The following is a 26,134-nucleotide window of genomic DNA, read 5'->3' as shown; positions in this document are numbered from 1 at the left end:
AGAGAAAGAAAGAAAGAAAGAAAGAAAGAAAGAAAGAAAGAAAGAAAGAAAGAAAGAAAGAAAGAAAGAAAGAAGGATGTATGTTCCAGCTGGGTATAGTGGCACATGCCTATAATCCCAGCACTCAGGGAGGAAGGGGCAAGCAGATCTGCTTAAGTCTGAATCCAGCCTGGTCTACAAAGCAAGCAAGTCCAGGACAGCCAAGGCTACACGGAGAAACCCTGTTTCCAAAAAACCAAAAACAAAAAAAAAAAAAAAATGTGTTCTTAAGTTGTATAATCAGTACCTTCTGTTTAATGCTTCATAAGGTAATTCTCTAGTGATCCAAAAACTACTTTAGAGTTCTTTACCTTGGGAATATTTTATAACCCTTTAGTGATAATTCTATCTCATAGTCTTAAATATATACCATATTGTGTGTGTGTATTGGACAATCCTCAGCAGTTTGACGTAAATGAGGAAATCTCGTCTTCCCACGAGTGCTGTTTCTTGGTCTGTTCCCATGCTTACACAGATAGAGATCACTTTCTTTGTCACCAACTCCTTATTTATTTATTCATCCATTCATTCATTCATTCATTCATTTATTTATTTATTTATTTATTTATTTATGTCTACCTTTTCAGATGATGTTGAAGGTAAAAGTTTGCATTTTCATATGCATGACTCTTTAGACATAAAACCTGGTAATATAAAAGGACACTGTCAAGTGCTGTTTCTTCTGGCTGCTAAAAATTCTGACATTGGTTTCGGTGTGTCAGAATCTGTAATTAAAGGGAATATTTAACAATCTGCTGTCCATACCATGAAATGATTCTAGAGTATCTTTAACAAAATCAAAATTTCCCCTGGCTTTATTCAAATTTGTGTATACTTCCTGGAAAAGATTGTTTATTTGGAAGCAGTATTTGAATATGTGTACACATGTACACATACAAATCTATCTACTTATGAGTAAGCTGGAAATTACCCAGTGCAGAGAATACATGTATATTGATGTTGTCCCTTTAAATGCCACATGCACAGCTGTGCCTCAGTGACTGCCCTCTTAATTTCTGGAGTTCACTGATATTTATCCTCTGGTGATCTGTTGCTTCCAGTAACTTTTAACAGTATTTTTTTTTCTTCATAATTAAAATAACCGAGTTTCCTTCTTATTTTGTTTAACTAATATTCCTAAATACTTTTTAGAATTAATGAAATGTTATCTGAAGTAGACTTAAAATAACTGTTGCTGATACTAACAGAACACTAACTTACCACGCCACTGTTATCACATTTTGTGGCATTTGACTGCCTTGCTTGAAATCAGAAAATGCCACAGTACTGTCTTCCCTTTTGTTGGCTGTTTCTTTGGGATGTTACGGATCAGGAACTGTTGTTTCTATTATTGTTTTCTCATATTTGTGTAGAGCCTTAAAGAGTGCAGAGTCCTTTCATGTCCAATATCTTACTTAATCCTCATAGCAGCTTTTGAGGTAGGTGTTGCTTCTCTTTCCTCAGATTAAAAAAACCAAGAGGCTGGACATTGTCACTCATACACTGTGACACAGTTAACAGAACGGTGTTTTCTCTCCCACTGCCCTGTCGTGTTTTTAAATACTCCATAGATTTTTCAGTTGAATTAAGTGCCAGTTTTACTTTCTAACTAGAATTTATGAATTATGTAATTTACATAACTGGTTGATAGAAAGTTCAGGTAAGCATTTTAAATAGAGAGAGCTGCTTAACTGCCTGGCCACAGTTGTAAAGATATTTAGTAGTCTAACTGTGTTAGTTAGAGCATCTCCTTCTCTTCTCTTTTTTGGGGTGGAGAACTTAGTTTTTTGAGATAGGGTCTTGTAATGTGGTCCTTGCTGGAACTCATTTTATAGACCAGCCTGTCCTAGAATTTGGAGTGATCCTTCAGCCTTCTGAGTGCTAAGATTACAGACAGATGCCACCATGCTCTGCTTTAGACTGTCTCTTTTTATACAGCAGTTTTGTTCTCTAGAGTATAGATTGTGAACTTGATAAGGAGTTGCATTAAAAAGGACCTGTGGTGTTTTTTAAACAGTTTATACCTCTGGAAGACATACATCTATAAATACATTTTAAGAACAAATATGTACCCATACGTGTTTAGTTAGAAGCTAGTTCTTTAAATAGATCTGGAAAGTGGTAGGATATATATTATATATATACATGTATCTGTGTGTGATATGCATATATAGAGATATCTATGTTTGTGATATATACATATATAGGGTATGTGTATATATTCAAATAAAAATTTATGTACATATACAAGCATACATACGCACACATACATAAAGTCCTTAAGAACTAGACTTTGATTTTACTTTTCTATTTTAGGTTTATCTTTGTAATAACAATTGTCTCAGTTTTTTTCCCACTTACATTAAGGGATCACTTACTTCACAGGTTAGAGAAAGTTGCATGTAATATATAAAATACGATCAAAGAGATAAACTAAGCTGTGATATAAGTATACCAGTGTGACCGGATGGTTTGTCTCATATTTTTGCCTATATGTGTAATAGATATAATTTCACTTTGTTTGGTTTGGTTTCTTTTATTGAGACAGAGTCTTCTAAATAGCTGGCTATTCTGAAACTTACTATATAGATCAGGCTGGCCCAGAACTCACAGAGATCTGCCTTTCTGTCTCCCAGAGTGCTGGGATCAAAGGCATGCGCCACCACACTTGGCTAGATAAAATTTCTTATGGCTGTGGTTTTGATGTATAACTTTTAGATATGATTTTTTTTATCAATCTTAACTTTACTGTACCACTAAAAGCTTTTGTACTATTCCTTAGCTAATGGGGGCCCTGCATTAAAGTTTAGAAGTGCTGGGGCTGGAGAGATTGCTAAGTGGTTAAGAACATTGGTTGCTCTTCCACAGGACCCCAGGTTCTGCTCTCACCCCCCAAATGGTGGTTCACAACCTCTGTAGCTCCAGTCCAAGGGATCTTACACACTTTTCTGGCCTCTACAGGCACTGCACACATGTGGTGCTCAGGCATACATGCAGGGAAAACACCCCTGCACATAAAATAAAAATAAATAGATCTTTAAAGTTTGGAAGTGCTGTCCTAGGGCTGACTTCTGAAAATTGATGGTTGTCTTGGTTGGTTTTATCAATCTTAAACATAGCTGAGAAGAGGGAGCTGCACTGAGAGCATGGCTCCATAGGACTGGCTTGTAGACAAGAGTGCAGGTGGTTGGTATGGGAAGGCCCAGCCACTGTGGGTGGTGCTACCCCTGGGCAGGTGTCCTGGGTGTCTAAGAAAGCAGGCGGAGCAAGCCAAGAAGCAGTGTTCTTTCATGGACTCTGTTTCAGTTCCTGCTTCCAGGTTCCTGCTTTGGCTTACATTCATGCTGTACTACAATTTTAAGCTGAAATAAACCCTTTCCTCCTCAAGTTACTTTTGGTCCTAGTGTTTTATCATGGCAATAGAAACCCTAGATAAGGCAGTGATCTTAGATTATATCAAAGGAGCTCAATTCAGAATATAGAGCCAAATTAATAATAGGCTACAGTATTTTATATACTACAGTTACAGAATACATGGAGGAGTAAACTACCGGTTTTTAAAGATGTATTTATTTATTATATATACAGTGTTCTGCTTGCATGTATGCCTGCACTCCAGAAGAGGACAGCAAGTCTCATAGATTGTTGTGAGCCACCATGTGGTTGCTGAGAATTGAACTCAGGACCTCTGGAAGAGCGGCCAATGCTCTTAACCTCTGAGCCATCTCTCCAGTCCTATAAACTGTTTCTTTTCTTTTAGTTTAGTTTTTTTGTTTGTTTGTTTGTTTTAAAAACAGAGTTCCTCTGTGTAGCTTTGGCTGTCCTAGACTTGCTTCGTAGACCAGGCTAGCCTTGAACTTGCAGAGAGCCGCCTACCTCTGCCTCCCTGAGTGCTGGGATCACAGGCACTCACCACTGTGCCCGGCCTAAACTATTTCTTGATAGGTTATTCTCCTATGTTTGGTGCAAGTATTGAATTAACCCTTCTATTTGGCCTGCATCCCTGAGTGTGCCAAGGGTCCTAAGACATGTCTTGTATTTTTATATAGTCCAAAGTCAGATAAATACAACATGCAGTCTTCCCCTCGGAGGCCCTACACAATTCTCACATGGATAGTAAGCAGTGAGAAGCCTGCAGTGAGAAGCTGCTTGCTTTTGCCAGACATGCCTGTCCCAGGCTCTGCTTCACCAGATTCATACCACCGTACCCCAATCATGCCCCACTGCACTATATTTTGCAAAGCTTACCAAGACTGAAGCTATAGCTTAGTTGTTTGTAATTACCTACATAAAAATATTTCAGCACTGAAAATATAATTTAGGGGCTAGAGAACATAGACGCTCAGGGATTAAAAGCATTTGTTACTTTTGTAGAGGACTCAAATGTGGTTCCCAGCACTCACATGGTGGTTCACAACCGACCATTACTTAACACACACAGTGCACTAACGTACATACAGGCAAAACACTCAGATGTGTAAATTAAAAGATAAATAAATGATTTTAAATTAACGAAGCCTCGTTATAGGATAATTCAATGAGATCTATTTTCCTTCTTTCTTTGACTAGTTTACTCTGTTTTGTTTTTTTGTTTTTGTTTTTGTTTTTTGTTTTTTTATGTGTATGGGTGTTTTGCCTGCATATATGTCTATATGCTACTTGCATGTCTGGTGCCTACGGAGGCCAGAAGAGGGCATAGGAGGCTCTGGAACTGGAGCTACAGACAGTTATAAGCCAACATGTGGGTACTGGGAATTGAATTCAGGTTTTGCTTTTAACCACTGAACCATCTCTACAGCCCCAGAATGCAACACTTTAAATCTGTTCTCTTAGTGGGCATTGAGTTGCTTCTAGTTCAGGACTACTGAAATTTGATAAGGTCCACCCTCTTCTATCAACTTTTTAATAATTTAGGTTTTGTATGTTTTATTCTGTTGCAATAACAAACACCATGATCATAAGCAACTTAGGGGAGGAAAGGGTTCATTTGGCTATCACTTCCAAGGCATAGTCCATCATTGAAGGAAGTCAGAGTAGGAAGTGGAAGCAGAAACCACAGAGGAATACCGCTGGTTGGTTCACTCGCAGGCTCATGCTTGGCTAGCTTTTTTAATACAGCCCAGGACCGTGTGCTCAGGGGAGAGTGTCAACCACAGTGGGCTGAGCTCCACTGTAACTGAGGCCACACCTTCAGCAGTGATCTCGTCCTCTCTTCAGGGATTCCACTCTGCCACACAGTACCAGGCCTCAGCTGCTCTCTGTGACACTCCCTCCATCCCCACTGCCACCTTTCACCTCTCCTACCTTCAAAGCCAGTACCATGAAGGGACTCTTACACCATGTTAAATTCTAGTGTCAGCTGGAGATACAGGCTTGGCCCCTTTGGGCCTCAGCTTCTGTGCACTGACCCTAGGGAAATACTTTTCTGTTGTCCCAGTGAAGTACAGAGAGTTCACCTCAGTGAAGCCAGTCTCTTACCAATCATGGCAACTTTTCAGCCCTAGCAGACCAGCATCCCGCTGCCCCAGTGAAGCACAGATGTCCTGATTTCTTGTTAATCATAGCTCATTCTTCAGCCCCAGCTGATCAGTACACACAGATTCCTTTTTGTTTGGGAAAGTATTATATGTGAATGAATGTTTGCTGGCATGTTTGTATGCCCACCATTTGTATGCCTGATGCTCAAAGAGGTGAGAAGAGGACATCAGATCCCTCAAACTTTGGATCTGGAGGTATGGATAGTTGTAAGCCACCATGTGGGTATGGGGAGCCAAACCCAGGTCCTCCACAGCAGCACCATATACTCTTGACTGCTGAGCATCTCTTGCCCCATATAGATTCTTAACCCAAAATGTCACATATTACCTTAACAGAATCTTTGATCCTGTTGGAAACCCCACAAGCCAGGCCTCCATTGTCTGTATGTCTTTCACATTCTTACCTTTAAGATCCCACAAGAATGAACAGCTGTTAAGTGCTAGACAGCTTTTATAACCCAGGGTTCCAAAGTCCTCCACAGTCCTCTAACAAAACTAGTCCAAGGCGTAAAAGCCACATGGTTAGATTTATTACAACACCCCACTCCTAGTACTAATTTTTGTTCCAGTTTCAGTCCGTTGCTGTGACAAACTTAAGGCCTCAGCCCCATGAATGCTGGAATTATAGGCATGCGCTACCACTCAGGGCTATAAATTTTTAATCATCTTGATACTAAATATTGTAAAGAAATTCAGTGTTTAAGTCTGCTTTTATTACCAAATACTTCTCTGAGTTCTATATGAAAACAATACTGGATGATCTGAAGATGGTTTAATTTTATAATTAAATTACACTAATAAGTAAAAAATCAGTAATGAATACCATTTTGAAGTGTACTGATTTAGAGATATAATTAATGTAAAGTAAAACTTGCTCATGGAAGTTTTACAGTCTTATAAGTTTAAAGGAAAGAATTCAGTAGTGGTTGACGGGATGTGGCACTGTGGTTAAGTGCTTGCCTGCCATAAACAAAGAGCTGGGTCCAAGCCCTAGCACTGAAAACAAAGATAGTATAACCACTACCACATTCAATACAGAATATTTCTATTACCCTTACCCTAATAAAAGTTTAATCTGATGGCTTTGAGGAAATGTGACATTTAACTAGCCTTGAAAGTGAGTTTACAAATACCATTTTCAATCTTAATTGCATTACTGACACCAGCCATACTGTTGAATTGTTTACATTCCAGAAAAATTACCATTTCTGTTTAACTCTTCAGTGAAAGGATACTTTAACATAGCATCATGTTGAAGTACTTTGTTTTTTTAATATTACAGAAGAAAATTCTACAAGACAGAGTGAGGATTTGGGAAGCCAGTTTACGGAAATTTTCATTAAGCAGCCAGAAAATGTCACTCTCCTGTTGTCTTTGTTGGAGGTAAATAGGGAACCTTGACATTCTGTCATGTTAATAAGCTGTCTTTGCTGCCTTTGCGGGAGTTACTGAGGAAGTAACATGTACGTACTTTAATATGTACATAGTGAAGTTTGCTGGATCCTGCTCATGAATGCATTTGAGGGATCGACATGCATGCTGTAGAAACTATGTGATCTATTGAATGATATATGCATCTTATTTCTAGTTTTACAAAGTATTATTTTATCATTATTAACATTTTAGTCAGTTTAATCAATTAATATTAACTTTTTATTTCTTAAAATTAGTTTTTAAAGTTCACTGAAATTCCATTTTTTCACTTGTAGTTTCTTATTGCACTATTAATTGAAAACAGTGTTTCCTAGAAAATACCAATTATAGTTGCTAAACAGTTGAAATTCTTCCATTTCAGGAGTTTGATTTCCATGTCCGCTGGCCTGGCGTGAGACTCCTGACTTCTCTCTTAAAACAGCTAGGGCCTCCAGTGCAGCAAATCATCTTAGTCAGCCCCATGGGTGAGTGACTCCTCCTGTGTAACAGTGAGCACAAAATAAAGGTTATTTCCTAGAAGTGCCTGACATAGTGCCTTAATAATTATAACTGAAGTCACTGTTTGTGTTTTCAGACTGCTTGTATTTTTCTCATGGTTGTATGTTTTAGGTGTTTCAAGACTAATGGACTTACTGGCAGATTCCAGAGAAATTATACGTAATGATGTAAGTTTAATTTGGAAAGAGAAAAAGAACATGATGCTTATTTTCTCTCTTTGCAAATGAAATCTTTTTTTTTTTTTTTTTTTTTTTTCCCTTATGAGTTAAGAAAAGTTAGTTTTGGAAAGATGGGGTGATAGCCACTCATTTAGACCTTTTACACTGAAATGTAAGTTACTTGTCTTCTACCTCGCAAGTATTCAGAGTTATATACACCATTTTTCTGTTCAAATTCACTACTTCCATATGTTTAGGCTTTCTTCCGTGGTCTTCTGAAATGCTGGCATAGAGCTCCACCTCAGAAACTGTCTTTTCTCCTACAGAGTAAAGAAAACATTCTGAGACATTAACTGGTGTAAGTTTACAATACATTGCACTTGGCTCCTTCATTCTTATTTCATTGAATATGTGTCCAAAAGATTTCTATTGATAATAATCTCTTTACCTGCAGAGTGTGACTGTTTGGTAGTCATTTTCCATTCTGATATTCACTTTGATATTTGCATATGATTTTGAACTTTGTAACAGGTTAACAAAAAGCAGAAACGGGATCAAATGAAAGCCTTGACTTGTGATCTGTGTGATATATATTTTAAACTTAACATTTAACATTTTGTTGTAGTGGGAATAGAGAGTGGCTCTGCAATTAAGAGTGCTTGCTGCTCTTAGATTCAGGCTCAGCTTGTAACACCTCATGGCAGCTGACACCATCCCTGACACCATTTCTAGGGCATTCAATGCTCCTTCTGCCAGTCATGTACATGGTGCACATACATAGTCAGCCCAGCATTCATGCCCACACATTAAATTATTCTAAACCTTTTAAATGCTGTAGTGTGGATGGCCAAGCAGTATTATAGACAGTAAAATGATATAATAATGTAACTTACAAGAAATAAATTTGTATTCAACATCCAAATGCTTTTACAGATTGTTTGTTTGGAGACTGAATCTGAATCTACAGCCTATGCTGGCCCAAACTCGAGCCTTGCTCCTGAGTATCTGTGTTGCAGACATAGGTCTCTGTACCTGCTTCATATGATACCATTTTGAACTGTCTTGTTTAGATGGACATCCATCTACTAGGAATAATTTGGGATTTTTTTCCATAATTAAAATATGACTATAGTAGGTAGAGGTATGGCTCAACAATTAAGATTATTTATTACAGAGGACCAGGGTATGGTTTCCAGCCGCCATGTCAAAAGGCTCACTATGCCTGTAACTCTGCTTCCAAAGAATCTGATGCTGTCTTCTGGCCTCCACAGGCACCACACACGTAGAGGGCATATACAAATGAGCACACACACACACATATTCATGTAAATATATTTCTTAATTAAAGAAAATATGACTATACCCTAAACTCACGCTTTCTGTTTGACCCTCAGTTTAAATAAGAGGCTATTAAGCCATCAGATGAGGAAATTCTGTTTCCTTCAGTCTTTGTTCATGTCATCAGAATTTGTTTTAATTTTCAGATATAAAGTTGCCCTGTCTTACAGATGCCTACTTTGATTCTTTCATTCCTTTCTCAAAGCAAATAGTCATTGTCCAAAATAAAATCCCTGCATTTTTATGCAGCTTATCAGGTATCTGCTCCACCCAGTACCTTCTGTTGTCCCACCCCACCATGATTCAAGTCTATTTTGTTTTAACTCTTGGCCCTTTTTTTTCTAAGTTTCTTCCTCAATTTTTATTTGAGACAGATTGTGTTGGCTTTTGTTAATTTTACATATCGAGATTAAGTTTGTTGTAACATCTCACGTCTTAGTTTTATATGTTATATATGTTTATATGTTGTATATTTCTTAGTTTTATAGCTCTATTTTCTTGGCGTCAGTTGACCTATTCAGAATGATAACAGGAAAACAATCTACTAATGAGTGCTGATTTAAACTTGTTGTGGATGCTGTTTTCCCATCTTTAAAATTCCTTGGCATCCGGGTGTGTTAGAATATGCCTGTAGCCTCCAGCACTCTGGAGACAGCGGCAGGAGGGTCTCCATAAGTTTGAGGCCAGTCTAGTGTATATAGAGGGTTCCATGGAAGCCACGGCTACATAGTGAGAAAATGTGTTACAGGGGGATTCAAGATGATATTATCCTGTTTTACACATAAGTATTCTGAGACGTGGGGTTTATGTTATACAGCTAGCAAGTAGGGCATTTGGCTCTCTCCACTTTATCAGACTCAGTTTATCTGTCTTGCAGATACCATTTTTCTTCTTTATAGTTAAATTCAAATTGGCAGTATTAAGTTGGCAGGACAATTTGACATCTATAAATTCTGTTTTACCTTTCTCATGTTAGTATGGAAATTTGAAAATCAGGGGAAGGATTGGAATGAGCCCAGTGAGTTGCAAGTTTCTTAAGCTTGTGGAGAAGCTGAGCTGCCAACAATAACAGCCAGGTGTCTGTCACCTGCCACCATTGGGACTCAATCCCTCTAGCTCCCTACTTGCTAAACCTCTTCCTCTGAAGTAGTGGCTATGCTTTCCCCTTACTGTATTTATTTTTTCTTTCACCGTGTGGTCACCTTGGGGCTCATAAGCACTTGCTGTGTGGTACTGAAATAGGAAATGGGTAATAGGGATGGAAAGATGGCTCAGCCATTCAGAACACTGGCTATTCTTCCAGAGGACCTGGATTCAATTCTCAGTTCCTACATGTGAGCTCATAACTGTCTGTAATTCCAGTTTCAGGGGCTCTTATGCCCTCTTATGGCCTCTGCAGGCGCTGGGTGTGCAAGTGGTATACAGTACGCATGCAGGCAAAGCACCATACACATGAAAAGAAATGCACAATAAGCAGCATTGTAAGGTTTTTAAATGATAAATGACAAAATAGGTAAACTTTTACAGCTTAATGAGGTAAAATACTAAAAGGGCAAAGATTTATTTAAATCTTTTAAAAAAAATTTAAGTGGAATTTTGTTTTTCTTTTGAAAGATTCATCCATCCAGGTATTTTATGAATATGAGTGCTCTGTTTTTACGCACTCAGAGAAGGGAATCAGATTCCATTACAGATGATTTTGAGCCATCATGTGGTTGCTGGGAATTGAATGCAGGATCTGTGGAAGAGCAGCTAGTAGTGCTCTTCCCCCCTGAGGCATGTCTGCAGCCCCTGACTTATTTAAACTTTTGTTTGTTGTTTGTCTGTCAGTTCTGTAGCTTTACTTAATATTCCGCATTTAGAACTCTTACACACTGAGTATAGATTTTGAAATGTGTTAACAGGGCCATAAGTTACCATGATACACTATGGAACATTTCTTACTCCTTTGACCCAGACAACTTTGTTAAGCCCTTATCAGTGTACACATCTAGAGTCCCCATGTGCACCAGGAGTCCCTATACATACACACCTGGAGCCCCATCTCCTCCATGACAAATTCCAGATGTCCAGTGCCCGGGGGCACACTTTCGGAAGCATGACTGTGCTTGTGAGTAGTGATGGTGCCTTTGGCAGACAGCTGATCTCGCCATCCTTCTTTGTGGAAGCCATTCTGCGAGTCCCAAGTCAGAAAGGGCAGGCACAAGGGAATGTAGGACAGAAACTATGCCACAAGTACCTTCTATAAACTTTCTGTGTAGTGTATCCTATTCATGAGGGATGAATTTTCACTTGTTTTCTCTTGGTTTAAAATCAAATTGTAGAAATTTGGGGACCAGGCATTTGCAAGAACTCTGTAGAAGTTCTGGTGGTTTTGATGATTTATATCATCATTTTGAGAAGAGCAAATCTGAGAAAGGTCTAATAACTCTTAGCTCATGGAAACTACACCATGATGGATGAGTATGAAATAATTGTGTTTTTAACTGAATACAGTAAAACAAACAAACAAACAAACAAAGCCTATTAGGTGTGAACTTTTGCTAAGGCCCCATTCCTATGTATGAGTTTTAGGAGAGCAAATTGCTGAACTGTCTCTGTCTCTGTGTCCTTCTGTATATAGAACACAAAGCAGTTGGATTTGTAAAAATCCAGTTTATTGTAGGATTCTGTGAGTCTAAAGTAATTTTTAGAATAAATGTCCAATAAATTTCGGCCTCAACTGATGCCACCTTTCTTCTCTGTAAGGGTGTCTTACTGCTGCAGGCACTAACGAGGAGCAATGGAGCAATACAGAAAATTGTTGCTTTTGAAAATGCTTTTGAGAGACTGTTGGACATTATTACAGAGGAAGGAAACAGTGATGGAGGTAAGAATCAGAGACTGTGTGGAGACTGCTTTGTATTCACTCACCTTGAGGACATTCACCATGGTTTACAGCAAAGCATATGCTTGCTTTTGTGATTTTCCCTTTCTTTCTGGTTTTGTCAACTCCCAGAATCAAAGGTCACTATAAAATATCAGGTTTTCACAGATTCCAGCCTTTTCCAGGGAGGGGACCTGTCTTTAGCAAATTATCTCTCAAGTACAGGAAATGAAGCTCTATAAACATCTAAGCTAGGGAGGGAAGAGAGGAAGGAGTCTGTCTGCATCATGAATGTGCCATGTCAAAAACATAGATGAGCATGTTCATGTCTTCTACAGTGTCAGAATTTATTGAATAATAATCCCAAGGCATTGTGATTTCGGGGGCAGCAACTTTGCCAACACGGGTTTTTGTATTGAAGTCCTAGTTACTAAATACTAACTCACAGATCATATACTACCCATCACTCACTAAATTTATGTGTGTGTGCAGATGTAGACTGCACAGAGCTCAGGGCTGCAGCAGAGGTGAGAGCTTCCAGAAGCCAGGGAAGCTGATAGAGCATAGAGTCTGTGTGAATATGATACATAGAGCTCAGGGCTACAGCAGAGGTCAGAGCTTGCAGAAGCCAGGGAAGCTAATAAAGCATAGAGTCTGTATGAGTGTGATAATCTGTATTTTTGCATACAGACTGAACTGCAAAAAACTGGAAAAGTTGTAGCTGCTGCTGTTGACTTTAGAGTCAAGCTACAGGGTCAGAGTTGAGCTGCAGGAGCAAGGTGAAGGGGAGAACAGAAGTTTCAGACAGAACAGGATAAGCAAATGACAATTACAGTGGACTATGTCACAGCAGGGACCAAGTAGACTTGAAGCCCATGGGACAATTGGAAGTTCTCTATTCATCCTTTAGTAACATACTGAGTGAGCAGATGAGAAATGAGTGGATTCTCACTGACCCAGTGCTGAGTATCCACTGCTTTATGGGGATCAAGTGAGGAAGTTACCTTCTCCTTGGTCTGGTGTATCTGACGAGTTCTTTAAAAAAAAAAAAAAAAGTCTGTGTTCAGGGAGCAGTGGTGGTGCGTTGGGCTGCATTTGCATTTGTGTATGAAGTTCAGAAGACAACTTTGTGGAGTGGGTTCTCTTTAGGTGGGTTGCAGGGATCAACCTCAGGTTCCAGGCCTGCACAGCAAACATTGGTACCCACAGAGCCATCTCACTGGCCCCTGATAAATTCTTGGACTTTGTTTTCCTGATATGATCTTAATATACCCAGGTGTCCCCAATTAGTGTGTGGGGCGCCCTTGCTACTCCCAGGAGCAGTCTGTGCCTCATGGGTGGAGCTGTCTTCCTGGGTACAGAGTCTTCCTCCAGCCTCAAGACTGGGTCAGATAGGGCTAAGATAAAGTCTCGGTGCCCGAAACAGCATGGGGGAACTTAAGGCAGGAGCAAACTCCCTCTCACACATGCTTAGCAATCAGTACCTTACCAGTAGCTCAAGTTAGCCTTCAGTTGAGATAATTTCCTCTTGGCCTCCAGGTGCTGGGATTATCGGTGTGTGTCCTGAATAAGAAAGTCAATCTCTGAAAAGGGAGGAAGTTACTTGGTTGAAGGATTGAAAGCCTCAACAAGGAATAAAACAAAGTTGAACATTTTAGAGCCAGATTTGCTTTCCTTTGAGTTTAAATATTTTAATTGAGCCAGTTGTGGTGGTGCACACCTTTGATCCCAGCACTCTTAGGGTAGAGGCAGGTGGATCTCTGAGTTTGAGGCCAGCCTGGACTAAATACTAAATTGCAGGACAGCTAAACATTTTTCATAAAAATACCTACATTTTCATACTTTTATTTTGTCAGTTTATATGCTTAGTAAGTAACCATTACAAATAGCATGGTAAATTTTCAGACAAAGCAACAGGTTCTTAGATACAGTACTAAAGGCATGGTCTTTGAGAAGAAAAAAACTAATGAATGTGACTTTATTAAAACTGAAAAGTTGTACCGGGCACAGGCACGGTGGTGCACATGCCTTTAATCTCAGCACTTGGGAGGCAAGGCAGGTGGATCTCTGTGAGTTCAAAGCCAGCCTGGTCTACAAAGCGAGTCCAGGACAGCCAAGGCTACACAGGGAAACCCTGTGTCTGGGGGGAAAAAATTGAAAAGTTGTGTTCTACAAAAGACACTATTAAGAGAATGTGGTACAGGGCATGGACTGAGAAAAAATATTAGTAAAACAGATCTAAAAAAGGACTTTATAGTGAAAAAAAGCAAATTTAAAAAATAGGCAAAAGGTCTGAACAGAGTCTTCATTAAAGAAGATACTACAGCTTGCAAGTAAGCATTCAAATAAATGCTCAGCCTCTCGTCATTAGGTAATTGTGGTAACAAGTAAAAGAAACAGTAAGATACCACAGAAAACTCAGAACACTAACTCTGCTAGATGCCAATGAGGGTATGGAGAAACAGACATGCTTTGCTGTTAGGAATACAAAGGGATGCAACCAACGTGCAAGACACTGTCTGTTTCTTACAAAGCTAACCACAATCTTGCTCTGTGATCTAATAGTAATACTGCTCATATTTATCCAAATTACATTAAAATTAATATCCACACAGAAAATTACACATTCAGATGTTCACAGAGGCTTTATTCACATTGCTAAAACTTGGAAGCAACCAGGATGTCCTTGAGTAGATGAATGGATAAATGAATATAGGTTCATAAAATGGGATATTACTCAGTAATGAAAGGAGTTGTCAAGCTGCAAAAAGGCGACGGAATCTTAAGTCCTTGCTGCCGAGGGATTCCATGCAGCTTCCTGCAAGACTGTAGAGGGAGTATTTGCGGTTATGGGGATAGGGGAAGGGGAGATAAATAGGGTAGTTTTGGAGGGATGAGACAGTTTTGTTTGATTAAGTATTCAGAGTCTCCATTTGTCAAGACTCACGGAGTTTGGCATGAAGAGTGAGTGAACTGTGAGCCTCAGTAATGTGGCCCAGCATGTAAACATCCCTGTAACAACTGCACCACACTAATGCATGGCGATAATGAGGGGGACTACAGGGAGAGGAGTAGGCGGGAGCTTGTATTGTCCTGTTTTTCTATAAGCCTGTTCTAAGAAGCAGTTATTTAGATCGTTTTTCACATTTGTTTAGTATGTTGTGTGCCACCGCACGTGTGGGGACCAGAAGACAGTTTGCAGGGGTTGTCCCTCTCCTTCTACCATGTTGGTCCTGCGGTTTGAACTCAGGTCATCAGGCTTGTCAGCAAGTGTATTTACCCCACTGAACATACATCTATAGGACCAAAGGTGTGTGTGTGCTAGGGGGTTGAGAGCTGTAGCACCGTGAACATGCTGCTCACAGAGGAAACAGGAACCCTTGGTTGTTCTAGCGCTTAGTAGAGGCCAGTGGGGAAGTTTCATTGTGATTATCACATAATTTGTAGTGCGGATGAAACAGCCTAGGACAGAGATTTGTAACTGAAGAAGTATGAGAAGAATGAAACAGTGGAGGGTATGAAAATGGCCTGAGGAGTGGCCAGATTGAGAAACCAAGAGGGAGAGGGGTGTTGAAGAAGAGGCAGAGACGAGTGTCAAATAAGTCTCAGAGATCACAGAAGTAGGATGGAGTCAGCCAACAAATATTTAATAGTTTGCTATTTTGCACATACCTGAAGTCTTGTTTCTTGTCTCTGCTAGGAATACAGAGTTAAGTAGGACATTGACAAATTCCTGTGTTCATGAATTACAATTTAGTGGAGAGAACAAACTTCCAGAAGGCCATGTATGGCAGTCTTAACCCAGTCACTGGGACTTGACCATCCGTATTGAAAACCGTATATTTAAGTTTATTTGTGAATATGAGAGATGGCTTCTGTGCTGAGTTGGACACAGAAATCAAGACGTCGCAGGGGGACTGGGAGAGCACACAGACACCAGGCTTGGGATATCGGGTCAGAACAGGCTGCCTGCCATGCCATGCTGACCATGGAGACACACATTTTAGGACACCAGTTGAGTTCTTTCACATGTCACCAGCCTTAATGCCTCCATCTCACATTTTTCCCCAGGTATAGTAGTGGAAGACTGCTTGATTTTGCTCCAGAACTTGTTAAAAAACAACAATTCCAATCAAAACTTTTTTAAAGAAGGCTCATATATTCAACGTATGAAACCTTGGTTTGAAGTTGGAGATGAAAATTCTGGTTGGTCAGCACAGAAAGTGACCAATTTACACTTAATGCTACAGGTATGTGGCCCTTAGCATGGGTATAGGATTTTATCAGGGATTCTTTCAATGAAGAGAAAATGACTTCCGTTTGGGAAACCCAGGATTTTCCGTTGGTGTTGGGAGATATAGAAAACCTTTTTTTAAAAGGATTTAAAAAAAAAAAAATATGCTCATTGTGCATAGCACTGTGCTACATAAGGGCATTTTCATTGTTATTTATTATTAGTGTACTATGCTTGAGCATGTACACATCATGTATTACATGATGCATTACATCATGTGTATGGAGGTCAGAGAACAGCTTGAGGAAGTCGGTCTTTTTCCACCAGGTGGGTCCATGTAGGGTAGTTTTATTTAAGCTTCATCAGACTCGGGTTACCAGGCGCCATTTCCAGCTGCCCGCCTTTAAGACACTGATCTGATCACATGGTAGCCTTGTACTCCCCTGCTCTCTCACCACTCTCGCTCTCCCCTGCCATTATTCCCCTCAGTTCTATAGATGGCCTCACTTCTACTGTGCCATTCGTGTTTACATGGTTCTCTGTAACTGGCCCGTTCATGTAGTATGATTGTCTCTAGTTGCATTCACTTTTCCTGCAGAGGCTTAACTTTGGGGTTTGTTTGTTTATTTGTTTGTTAGACCAGACTGACCTTGATCTCAGAGATCTGACTGCCTCTGCCTCCCAATTTCTGGGATTAAAGGCATACACCTCTACTGCTTGGCTAACTTTGTTGTTTTTAAGGGTGGTTTTCTTTTTATTTATATCTGTGTGTGTCTGAGTAAATGTGTGCCGCTTGTGTGTGGGTGCCTGTGGAGGCCAGAAGAGAGTACTGGAGACCCTGGAGCTGGACTTGCAGGTAGTTGTGAGTCACCATGCACTCACACAGAACCAGGCTATGTCCTCTGCAAGAGCAGGAAGTGCTCTTAACCACTGAGCCATCTCTCGACCCCCATAACTTCATACTTTATAGTTGGAAAAAAAAATATTTTGTATATATACCAAATTTTCATTCCTTTGTTGTTGGACACCTGTGTTGGTTCCCTACCTTAGCTGCTGTGACTGGTGCTGCAGTAATCATTTAAGCGCAAGTGTTTCTGTGGGAGGCCTGCGGGAAGCCCTTTGGGCCTGGAGTAGTGTGTTATGACTTAAGAGCACCATGTAAAGAATTTCTTTTGAGGGCCTGAGTGATAGCTCAGTGGTTAAAAACACTTGCTGCTCTTCTAGAGGAACTAGGCTTAGTTCCAGTGTTTATATTAAGAGGCTACATCTGCTTATTACTCCAGTTTCAAGGGGTCTAATGTGCATCTGGAGAGATGGTTCAGCACTGTCTGCTCTTACAGAGGTCCTGGATTCAGTTCCCAGCAACCTCATGGTGGCTCACAACCATCTTTATTTTGACCTGATGCCTCTTTTTGGAGTGCAGGTGTAGGTGCAGATAGAACACTCATATATGTAAAATAAAGAAATCTTTAAAAAAAATAAAGATCTGATGCCCTCTTCACACACGAACACACACACATGACCTATTCATTCACATAACCCACTCACCCTCTCCCTTCTCCTCCACACATAATAAAAATTTAAAAATAGGGTTTGGGGATCTAGCTCAAAGGTAGAGAACCTTAGGAAGCACAGGTTCTATGATGGGTCCTCAGTGCCAATTTTAAGAAATATATTTTTTAAAAGGCTGTAGAGATGGAAAGCACTACCTGTGCTTCCAGAGGACCTAGGTTCAATTTCCAGCACCAATATGGCAGCTTACCACTGTCTGTAACTGCAAGATCCAGCACCCTCACACAGACATACATGCAGACAAATGTCAGTGTACATAAAATTTTTTCAATTTGAAAAAAATAAATAAATAAATTTAGCTCTTTCTTGAAAGACTTTTCATTTTAGCACCCCCTCTCTGTAGCCTTCAGTCCTAGTCTTCCCAATTTACTTAACACCAAACAAGAAAGAAAGAAAAATAAAGTTTTAGAATTATTTTGAAGAAAGTGTTAGTTTATTATGCTTTATTAGGTATATGCTTCTAATCCCAGTACTTGGGAGGCAGAGGTAGACGGATCCCTGAGTTCCAGGACAGCCAGGGTCACACAGAGAAATCCTGTCTCGAAAAACAAACAAAACAAAAAACCCACAAAGTATATTACTGTCTAAAAATACATCACGTAAACAGAAAAATGCAGTATTATATAATACACATATGTATATTGTGTACTGTGTATTATATATTACATATATATGTAGGTTCATTGCAATTTTGCTTTTTGTTTTTTTACTTTAAAAAAGTGGCTCACCCTGCCTTGCCTCCCTCACTGAAAAGACCCTTTCCTATGCTTAGTGAAGACCATGAAGTCCACAGCAAAGGAACTGAGATTCATTCAACTGTTTTCTCCATCACAGACATGGAGCAGTGAGTTCCTGACTTTGCAGCCACAGTGATCTTGTTAGAGTGCCTATAAAGTATCTCCTCCAGTTTTATTTAGGTTTGCTTATCTTTCAAGTTCTCCATTAGACACTGAATGAAAGTGCATCTTTGTTTCCTTGAATAAGTGTACCCTGATGAAACTGTTACTTATATTCATTGTTACAGTTATAATCGCCCCTTGTAAGCCACTGAAAACTGAAATTAATCTACTTGGCAGAAGAAGGTTAGAGCTTTTTCTCTAAGTTGGGTCATACTTTTCTTCTTTCTTTAGCAGTAGAGTCTCACTCTGTGACCCTGGCCTGACTGCCTCCTGAGTGCTAGGATTAAAGGTGTGCTACCACATCTAACAAAACATCACTTTCAAATCTTTTATTTTCATTGTATTTTTCTATGGTCTCTCTGCTCCTCTCCAAAAAGTCCTCATTATCAGGAAAGCAAAATCTGTGATACGTCCTGCCTATAGTGATACAACTGTTTCAGTTAATTATTTCAGCATCTCTACCATAAAGTCATGAATGACATTTTCTGGCACTTTAGTTAACTAAGTGTTGTTATTATTATTATGTTAGGTATACACAATTTTTGCATATAAAACATGGCTAGTTTGTAAAATGTAAGCCATGTGTTAACATTATTCTGAAGCTGGAATGGGGCCTAAATAGTTGTTTGTTTCTGAAATTTCATGTTCATGTTCAGAATCCTAGGGATTCAGTTAATGAGACCAGCCCCCGCCCAGTGCAGGAGTTTTCTGTCAGGCCTCCAGCTGTTAGCTTTAGCCTCTCTATCTCCAGCGTTACAGGAATTCATAGTAACTCAGGCCAGTCTGCTTTTGGACCTCATCTGTTTTTAAATCATACTTTTTAAGAAGCCTGCTGTCCTGTACCATAATTCGATTTTGTATTGAATATACCTTATTTTGCAAATACTGCTTGTTATTTGAGTGCAGAAATGACTGAGACAGATGCGACTCTGTGGGAGTTTTCATCACCTAAGAGGAATCACATTAAGTAGATAGCAAAGTGTGTTATGTGCTAACACTGTTTCAGTAGAAGGCAGAAGGGCACAGCACACAGGTCTGGAAGCACAGAAGGGAATTCTCCACACATGGCTGGCTTTGTCTCAAGCCCTTCCAGGTGATGTTTGAGCCAGGGCCTCATCCAAGTAGACTAGTCTTGGAGTCCTGGCCCTCCTCCCTCACCTCCCACATGCTAGGATTACAGGTATGCATCACCATGACCTGCTACAAGTCTTTAAAAGACAAATCTTATTCTCTTCCACAGCTTGTGCGGGTACTAGTATCTCCCACCAACCCACCTGGGGCTACCAGCAGCTGCCAGAAGGCCATGTTCCAGTGTGGATTACTACGGCAACTTTGCACTATCCTGATGGCTACTGGAATTCCTGCTGATATCCTGACTGAGGTAAATAAGAGGACAGAGGCCACTCTATAGAAGTTGAAATTGGGATATGTGTTTGTTTGTTTGTTTTTTTTGTTTGTTTGTTTGTTTTCTGAGACAGGGTTTCCTGTGTATAGCCCTGGATGTCCTTCAACTCACTTTTTCTTTTTTTTTTTAAAAAAAAAACTTATTAATTGTATTTATTCACTTTGTGTCCCAGTTGTAGCCTTCTTCCTCATGCCGTCCCAACGCCCACCCTATCTTCCTCATCTCCTTCCATGCCCCTCTCCAAGTCCACTGATAGGGAAGGTCCTCCTCCCCTTCCCTCTGATCCTAGGGTATCAGGTCTCATCAGGACTGGCTGCATTATTTTTCTCTATGGCCTAGTAAGTCTGCTCCCCCTTCAGGGAGAGTCAGCTCACTTTTTAGACCAGGCTGGAACTCACAGAGATCCACCTGTATTTGCCTCCCAAGTGCTGAGATGTGCTAAGTGCCATCACATCCAGTTAAAAGTTGAAATTGGGAATCCTAGGAATTAGACATTAACTGAAGGAAAAAATAGTAGTAGCTAACCATTTTTATGGTAGCTTCCTCACTTACGCATGATAGAGGCAGGTGGATCTCTGAGTTCAAGGCCAACCTGGTCTACAGAGGAGTTCTAGGACAGCCAGGACTACACAGAGAAATCCTGTCTCTCCAATGAATGAATGAATTGAATAAATGAGAACAAAAGCAAGATGTAACATTTTCTTCTTTGGAAAGGAGATTCTCCCTCTTAACTTAATTTCTGTGGGTTCCATTGTTTTCCCCTCTTGACAGACAATAAACACTGTATCAGAAGTTATCCGAGGCTACCAAGTAAACCAAGGCTACTTTGCTTCTGTGAATGCACCTTCAAATCCCCCAAGGTAGGAAGCAGGACATGCCGGCACCCTGGGAGGAAGTAGGCGCTTAGTTTCAGGTGTAGTGGGTCTCACAGGCACATCTTACTCTTCTTTAAGGGTAGTGTGTGCTGTGAATAGTCCAATGGTAAAGGTGCTGGTATCTAAGATGTGTGCTTCTGGAACCTAATATTTGGTTCAGTCACCAGCATTTCAGTTGACAGATAAGTCACGCTACTCACTTATCCCCAACTCCCTTCTTTGTGAAATGGAGGTGGAAATACTTGTTCCTGGGCCAGGCCACAAAATGACTGGTAGTTTATGTATGTATGTGGGTTGTACTTCATTTCCTTCTTTTCTCTGTATTCTGACAGACCAGCAATTGTTGTACTTCTCATGTCCATGGTTAACGAAAGGCAGCCTTTTGTACTGCGCTGTGCCGTTCTCTACTGTTTCCAGTGCTTCTTATATAAAAACCAGAAGGGACAAGGGGAGATTGTGGCAACGCTTCTTCCTTCCACTATTGACGGCAAGTACTGTAGTTCTGATCCTCAGTAAAATTGATTTCAAGCCTGTGAGTCTTTGCTTAGGTTTTAGCCTACGGTAGTCTGTCACTCAGAGGAGAGCCTTCCTTGGGCTACAGAAGAGCCAAGTCAGACCACACCTGCATCTGCATCTTCTGCTTGTCTTGTTTTATTAAGGTGGGGGCTGGTGTTGCTCCGTGGGGGGGGGTGGGGGTGATGTTGTTAGAGAAGTGCAGATTACACGTATGCAGTTACATGGGTAGAGCTGTGGCCCTAGGTCCTGATGTGTAATAAACACCAGTGAATTGGGCTGCTGGGGACAGTGATTAGCATCTGGAGGTAAAGCCTACCACTTAGTCACGCTCAACATTTTGGTCTATGGTTCTGTGACTGGGTACAGCCATTACTCACAGAGTCTCCAGTATTCTGTTTACTTGAGATGGATTTAAAAGGCTATTTTCATAACTTTACAAACAATTTGACACAAATGATTAGAAGCATCAGTGAGTTCATTTTAATTACATAAATGTTGGAGGTTGACAAAAATTTAGTCTATTTAATTGCATTTTACTAAAATTATTTTTGTAAGAGATAGCATAAAGATATATTTTCCGTAAGTGAAAATAAGATGATGGAGGTAGTGAAACAATGTGCCAGTTTTAGAAATGCCATTTTCCATGAAGATAGTTTTCTGAATTGTTACCATCAGTTTGATGCCTACAGTGTTCTGGTATTTCTTTGGATAGCTACGTTTCTTGGGAGATGCCTTTTTGTCATCTTTTTCCTTTTGTTTTGAAAGTTTTAGATAGTATGTAATTGTGTTTGTGTGTTGAAAACCATTCTTTCAAAACTCATGAGTTTGGGGTTATTCCATGGGGTCAGTGTCTAACATTTCCATCTGCTTACAGCAACTGGTAACTCCGTGTCCGCGGGTCAGCTGCTCTGTGGAGGTTTGTTCTCAACGGACTCCCTTTCAAATTGGTGTGCAGCTGTGGCCCTCGCCCATGCACTGCAGGGGAACAGCACCCAGAAGGAACAGCTGCTCCGGGTTCAGCTGGCCACAAGCATCGGCAACCCCCCTGTGTCCCTGCTGCAGCAGTGCACCAACATCCTTGCCCAGGTGAGGGCTCCGGGGAGATGGGGCGGAGAAGGAAGGGAGCCTGCTGACGTACTGCCTCAGTGCGTTAGAACGCGGTAGAGGAGAGGACACGGCAGCTTCTTAAAGGAGTTCCGCCAGACAGTCATAAGGACCTCAGTATGAGAAAAATGCAAGTTCTCCACACAGGCAGGTTTTGCGTCTTTCTTCTGAGATTAGCTAGGGTTCTTCTCTTTCTCATCCCAGTAACTGGATTTGGGTCATTTGAGGAAAGAAAGTAAAATGATGCAGTTCATAGTTATGTGCCTCCCTCTTTTCTCCTGAAGCAGTTGGTCATTGCAGAACAAACAATAGCAATCTATTAAATATACAGTGTGTACAGATAGAACTTCTGTGAGTTCTATCGTGCCTAGCAAGATAAAGACAAAAGTAACTAGAAGTGAGTGTGTTCCTTCAGCTGCTTACTGAGAACAAGTGCAGCACGGTTGCCGCAGCACCTGGGCACACATCCTACTCCACAGTCTGCCCACAGGCACTTAGCCTCTTCTCAACACCTAAAGCCACGCCTGAGCACGCTCTACGGTCACAGTCCTGAGGGAAACCGAATTCTGGAGAAAGCCATGGTTCTGTCTATTGCTGTAGCAGTGGAGGCTGCTGCCTGAGCCCCGCAGTGCTGTGGCCTTTACTGTTTTTTTCACATGTTGCATCTTCTTTGTTTTGAACTTTTGCTGTCGACGTTGCTGCTGAGCATTAGACTCTAAGTACTTACTAAACAACCTCCGCTACTGAGCTGTATCTCCAGTTTCCAGTTTTGAGCTTTTTTATTAAAATAATAACTTCTATTACTCATAGAAGTTGTAAGTGAAATCTATAAAAATAACTATAATGGGAAATTGAAGGATATTTAAATTGGTTTACTTCTGTTGCCAGTTTATCACTTGTCTCTTAGTGGCGTAAAAAAGAAAAAACTATACTAAACGTTTCAAATATTTGCCTCCTGACACTGTTGAAAACAAATCTTTCAAGCCAGTGGTGAAAACTCTCTGCCCACCATTGCCATAGACACATGTTACATTTGTACCTGTAATGATTTTATAATGTGAAGGCCTACGGTGGTGGTGTTTAAGCTTCTGTAAGTAACCAAGGTTTATAAAATTAGCCCTTATGAGCCATCTTTAGATAGAAGAGTAGAACCTCGCTATCACTAAGTGTTGGCTTAGATTTGCATATTTAAGGGTATTTTTCTGGACTTAGATGATGTAAAGCAATGTTTGTGAATAATGTATGATGTATAATTTACAGGGCGATAAGATCGACAGACGGGTATGTACACCTGGTAAATCGAGGCCTTTTCTTCTGACAGCCTTCTTCCTTGTCTTGGGTTTTGCAGTTGGTTCTTAACAGCTTGTTTGAAGTTCCATTCTACTCACATGTGTTGGCAAGTTTGTCTGTCACAGGTGGCTCTCCAGGTTCCTCCATTCACTCTGGACTGGTTGCTAAGGACTATGGGAACAACTAAACCTGTGCCTGGTCTCCTCCAGGGATGCTTGCACTGTCCTCATACTCCTCAGTTCTGGTTCTTTGTGTTGTTCCCTTAAGCTTGTTTCTTTATTTCCTATAAAAATAACTTAAAGAAAATAAACGTGTCTTTTGATCAGTATGTGAAGGAGGAATGTGTGACTTTCTATTACTTACAGTATTTTAAATGTACCATAGTAAAATTTTTGTAATTGTAATATTAAATGAGGTATTGTGGATTATTCTGGGTATAATCTGTATGCCACAACTACCGAGCTTTTACTGTGTTTCAGGGGAGAGTGTTATTTAGGTTCTGTTTTAGTTTTTCTTTTGACAAAGTGTTTAACTAGTCATGCATTTCAGTTGTTCAGTGCATGTGGGTAGTAATAAGTGAGGTTCAGTCAGTAATTACACTTTGATGTGTGATATGACATAGCATGCACTTATAACTCACACACACACACACACATATTTGGCAACTTCCGCCAGCAGTTTTTATTTCTCTGTTTTGGTTTATCGTTCTGGGGATCAAACTCAGGGCTTCGTGTGTGCTAGGCAAGTGCTCTATCAGTGAGCCACAACCTCCAGCCCTGGAAGTTTTGATACTAGGATGTGTTTTTATAAGTATAAATACCATTCACTTAAAAGACACATGTTTTCAGTTGATTGGCTTTTTTAAAACTGCTCATCACGAATTATAGAATATTTTTGTAATTTCAAGAATTTCATCAGTACTCTTATTCTTTTTTTTATTGGTTTTGAAACAGGGTCTCATGTAAGCCAAGCTGGCCTTGAACTCACTTTGTGGCTAAGGTTGGCCTTAAACGCCTGACCTTCTTGCGTCTACCTCCCCAGTGCTGTGATTATATGTAGATCTATTATGTCCAACTTATGGAACCTTATTTTCATGCAAAAACCTTAAAAGTTTTAAGTGCCAGCATTTTAGTTACATAAACAAAATGCTCAACTTGAATGAACATGGTAGGGATGAGAAGGATTTTTTGTTTATAAAATGTAGTCGAAGAGCGTAATCACTGACATTAAAGATTATTTGAATTAACCTCACATGTTTTATTTATACGTGAGCATGGTGGTACACATCTGTAACCCCTGCACTTTGGAAGCAGACTCAGGAGGATCACTGTGTGTGTGAGGCCAGTCTGGTATAAATAGTGAGGTCAGACAAGCCAGAGATGCACATCTAGACCCTGGCTCAGACAGACAGACAGAAAAACAAAAAGGGCTGGTGAGATGGCGCAGTGAATAAAGTGCCTGCCACACAAGCATGGGTCCTATGTTTTGATCCCCTAGAACCCACATAAAAGCTAAGTATGGTGGTGTGCGCATGTGACCCCAGCACTGAGAGAGCGGAGAAGGTGGGGCCCAGGGACCTGCTCACCAACCAGGCTAGCCAAAAAATGAGCTAGGTCCAGGTCCAGTGAGAGACTCACTTGACTCAAATAAACAAACAAACAAACAAACCAATAAGGTGGAGAAAGAGGGAAGCTACTTAACATCCTGTATACACACATATAGCACAAGTGTACACGTGTGCTCCCTCAGTTTCTCCACTCTCCCTCCCTCCTCTTTCCTTCCTTCCCTTCCTCTCATAAGAAATAAACAGTTTAAGTGTGTATCTGTATTTATGGCTTTTCTTTCATCCTTTCAACTCTGTGGTTTCTAATGAGGGAATCCTCAGAATGCAGTGAGTGGTACTTCAGTCTCCTTTTGTCTCTAAGTCTCCTCCATGGTTCACATGGTTGTGGAGCTGTGTGCTCGATCTGTGCTTACTAATCTCTGCTCACACTGAGGAGCTTAACTGGTGTGCTTAATATGGCTTACAGCTATGTATTTTCTTTTTTTCTTGCATGCCCTTTTTCTTTCGACAAGTGCTCTTAATCACTGAGCCATTTCTCCTGCCCATGCTGTGGATTTTTAAAAAATCACTCTTTTATGATTTCTGCTTTATAAGTCATTCTTTAAAAGGCCATATTGAAGGGTTCTAGGGTCCTTCACTATAAGTTCCAGTCATCATGTCTATGAGTGTTTTGGTTTTTTGTTGTTGTTGTTGTTGTTGTTGTTATTTTGGTTTGGTTTTTGGTTTGCTTGTTTGTTTGTTTGTTTGTTTGTTTTTGGTTGGTTGTTTTTTTTGAGATAGGCTTTCTCTTTTAGTCTTGACGGTC

The 26,134-nt window shown here is 40.3% G+C and overlaps 1 protein-coding gene across 3 annotated transcripts in view; it reads left to right on the top strand.

Moving 5' to 3' along the window:
* Uso1 (USO1 vesicle transport factor) overlaps positions 1–26,134 on the top strand; it is a 64,236-nt gene that overhangs the window by 20,435 nt on the left and 17,667 nt on the right. For 2 of the 3 annotated variants that reach the window (XM_055595844.1, XM_055595859.1), the window contains 10 exons: positions 6,859–6,959; positions 7,372–7,474; positions 7,620–7,675; positions 11,753–11,873; positions 15,942–16,120; positions 19,816–19,956; positions 20,752–20,840; positions 21,188–21,342; positions 22,246–22,457; positions 23,736–23,756. In XM_055595844.1, the coding sequence (XP_055451819.1) occupies positions 6,859–6,959; positions 7,372–7,474; positions 7,620–7,675; positions 11,753–11,873; positions 15,942–16,120; positions 19,816–19,956; positions 20,752–20,840; positions 21,188–21,342; positions 22,246–22,457; positions 23,736–23,756 (1,178 nt within the window). The remainder of the gene's footprint in view (positions 1–6,858; positions 6,960–7,371; positions 7,475–7,619; positions 7,676–11,752; positions 11,874–15,941; positions 16,121–19,815; positions 19,957–20,751; positions 20,841–21,187; positions 21,343–22,245; positions 22,458–23,735; positions 23,757–26,134) is intronic. The other variant, XM_055595853.1, reaches the window with a different exon arrangement.

The sequence above is a fragment of the Psammomys obesus genome, unplaced genomic scaffold (genome assembly GCF_907164565.1).
Source record: "Psammomys obesus unplaced genomic scaffold, mPsaObe1.curated_primary_1811, whole genome shotgun sequence".
NCBI classification, from domain to species: Eukaryota; Metazoa; Chordata; class Mammalia; order Rodentia; family Muridae; genus Psammomys; species Psammomys obesus.
This window is presented reverse-complemented; position numbering and strand designations above follow the sequence as displayed.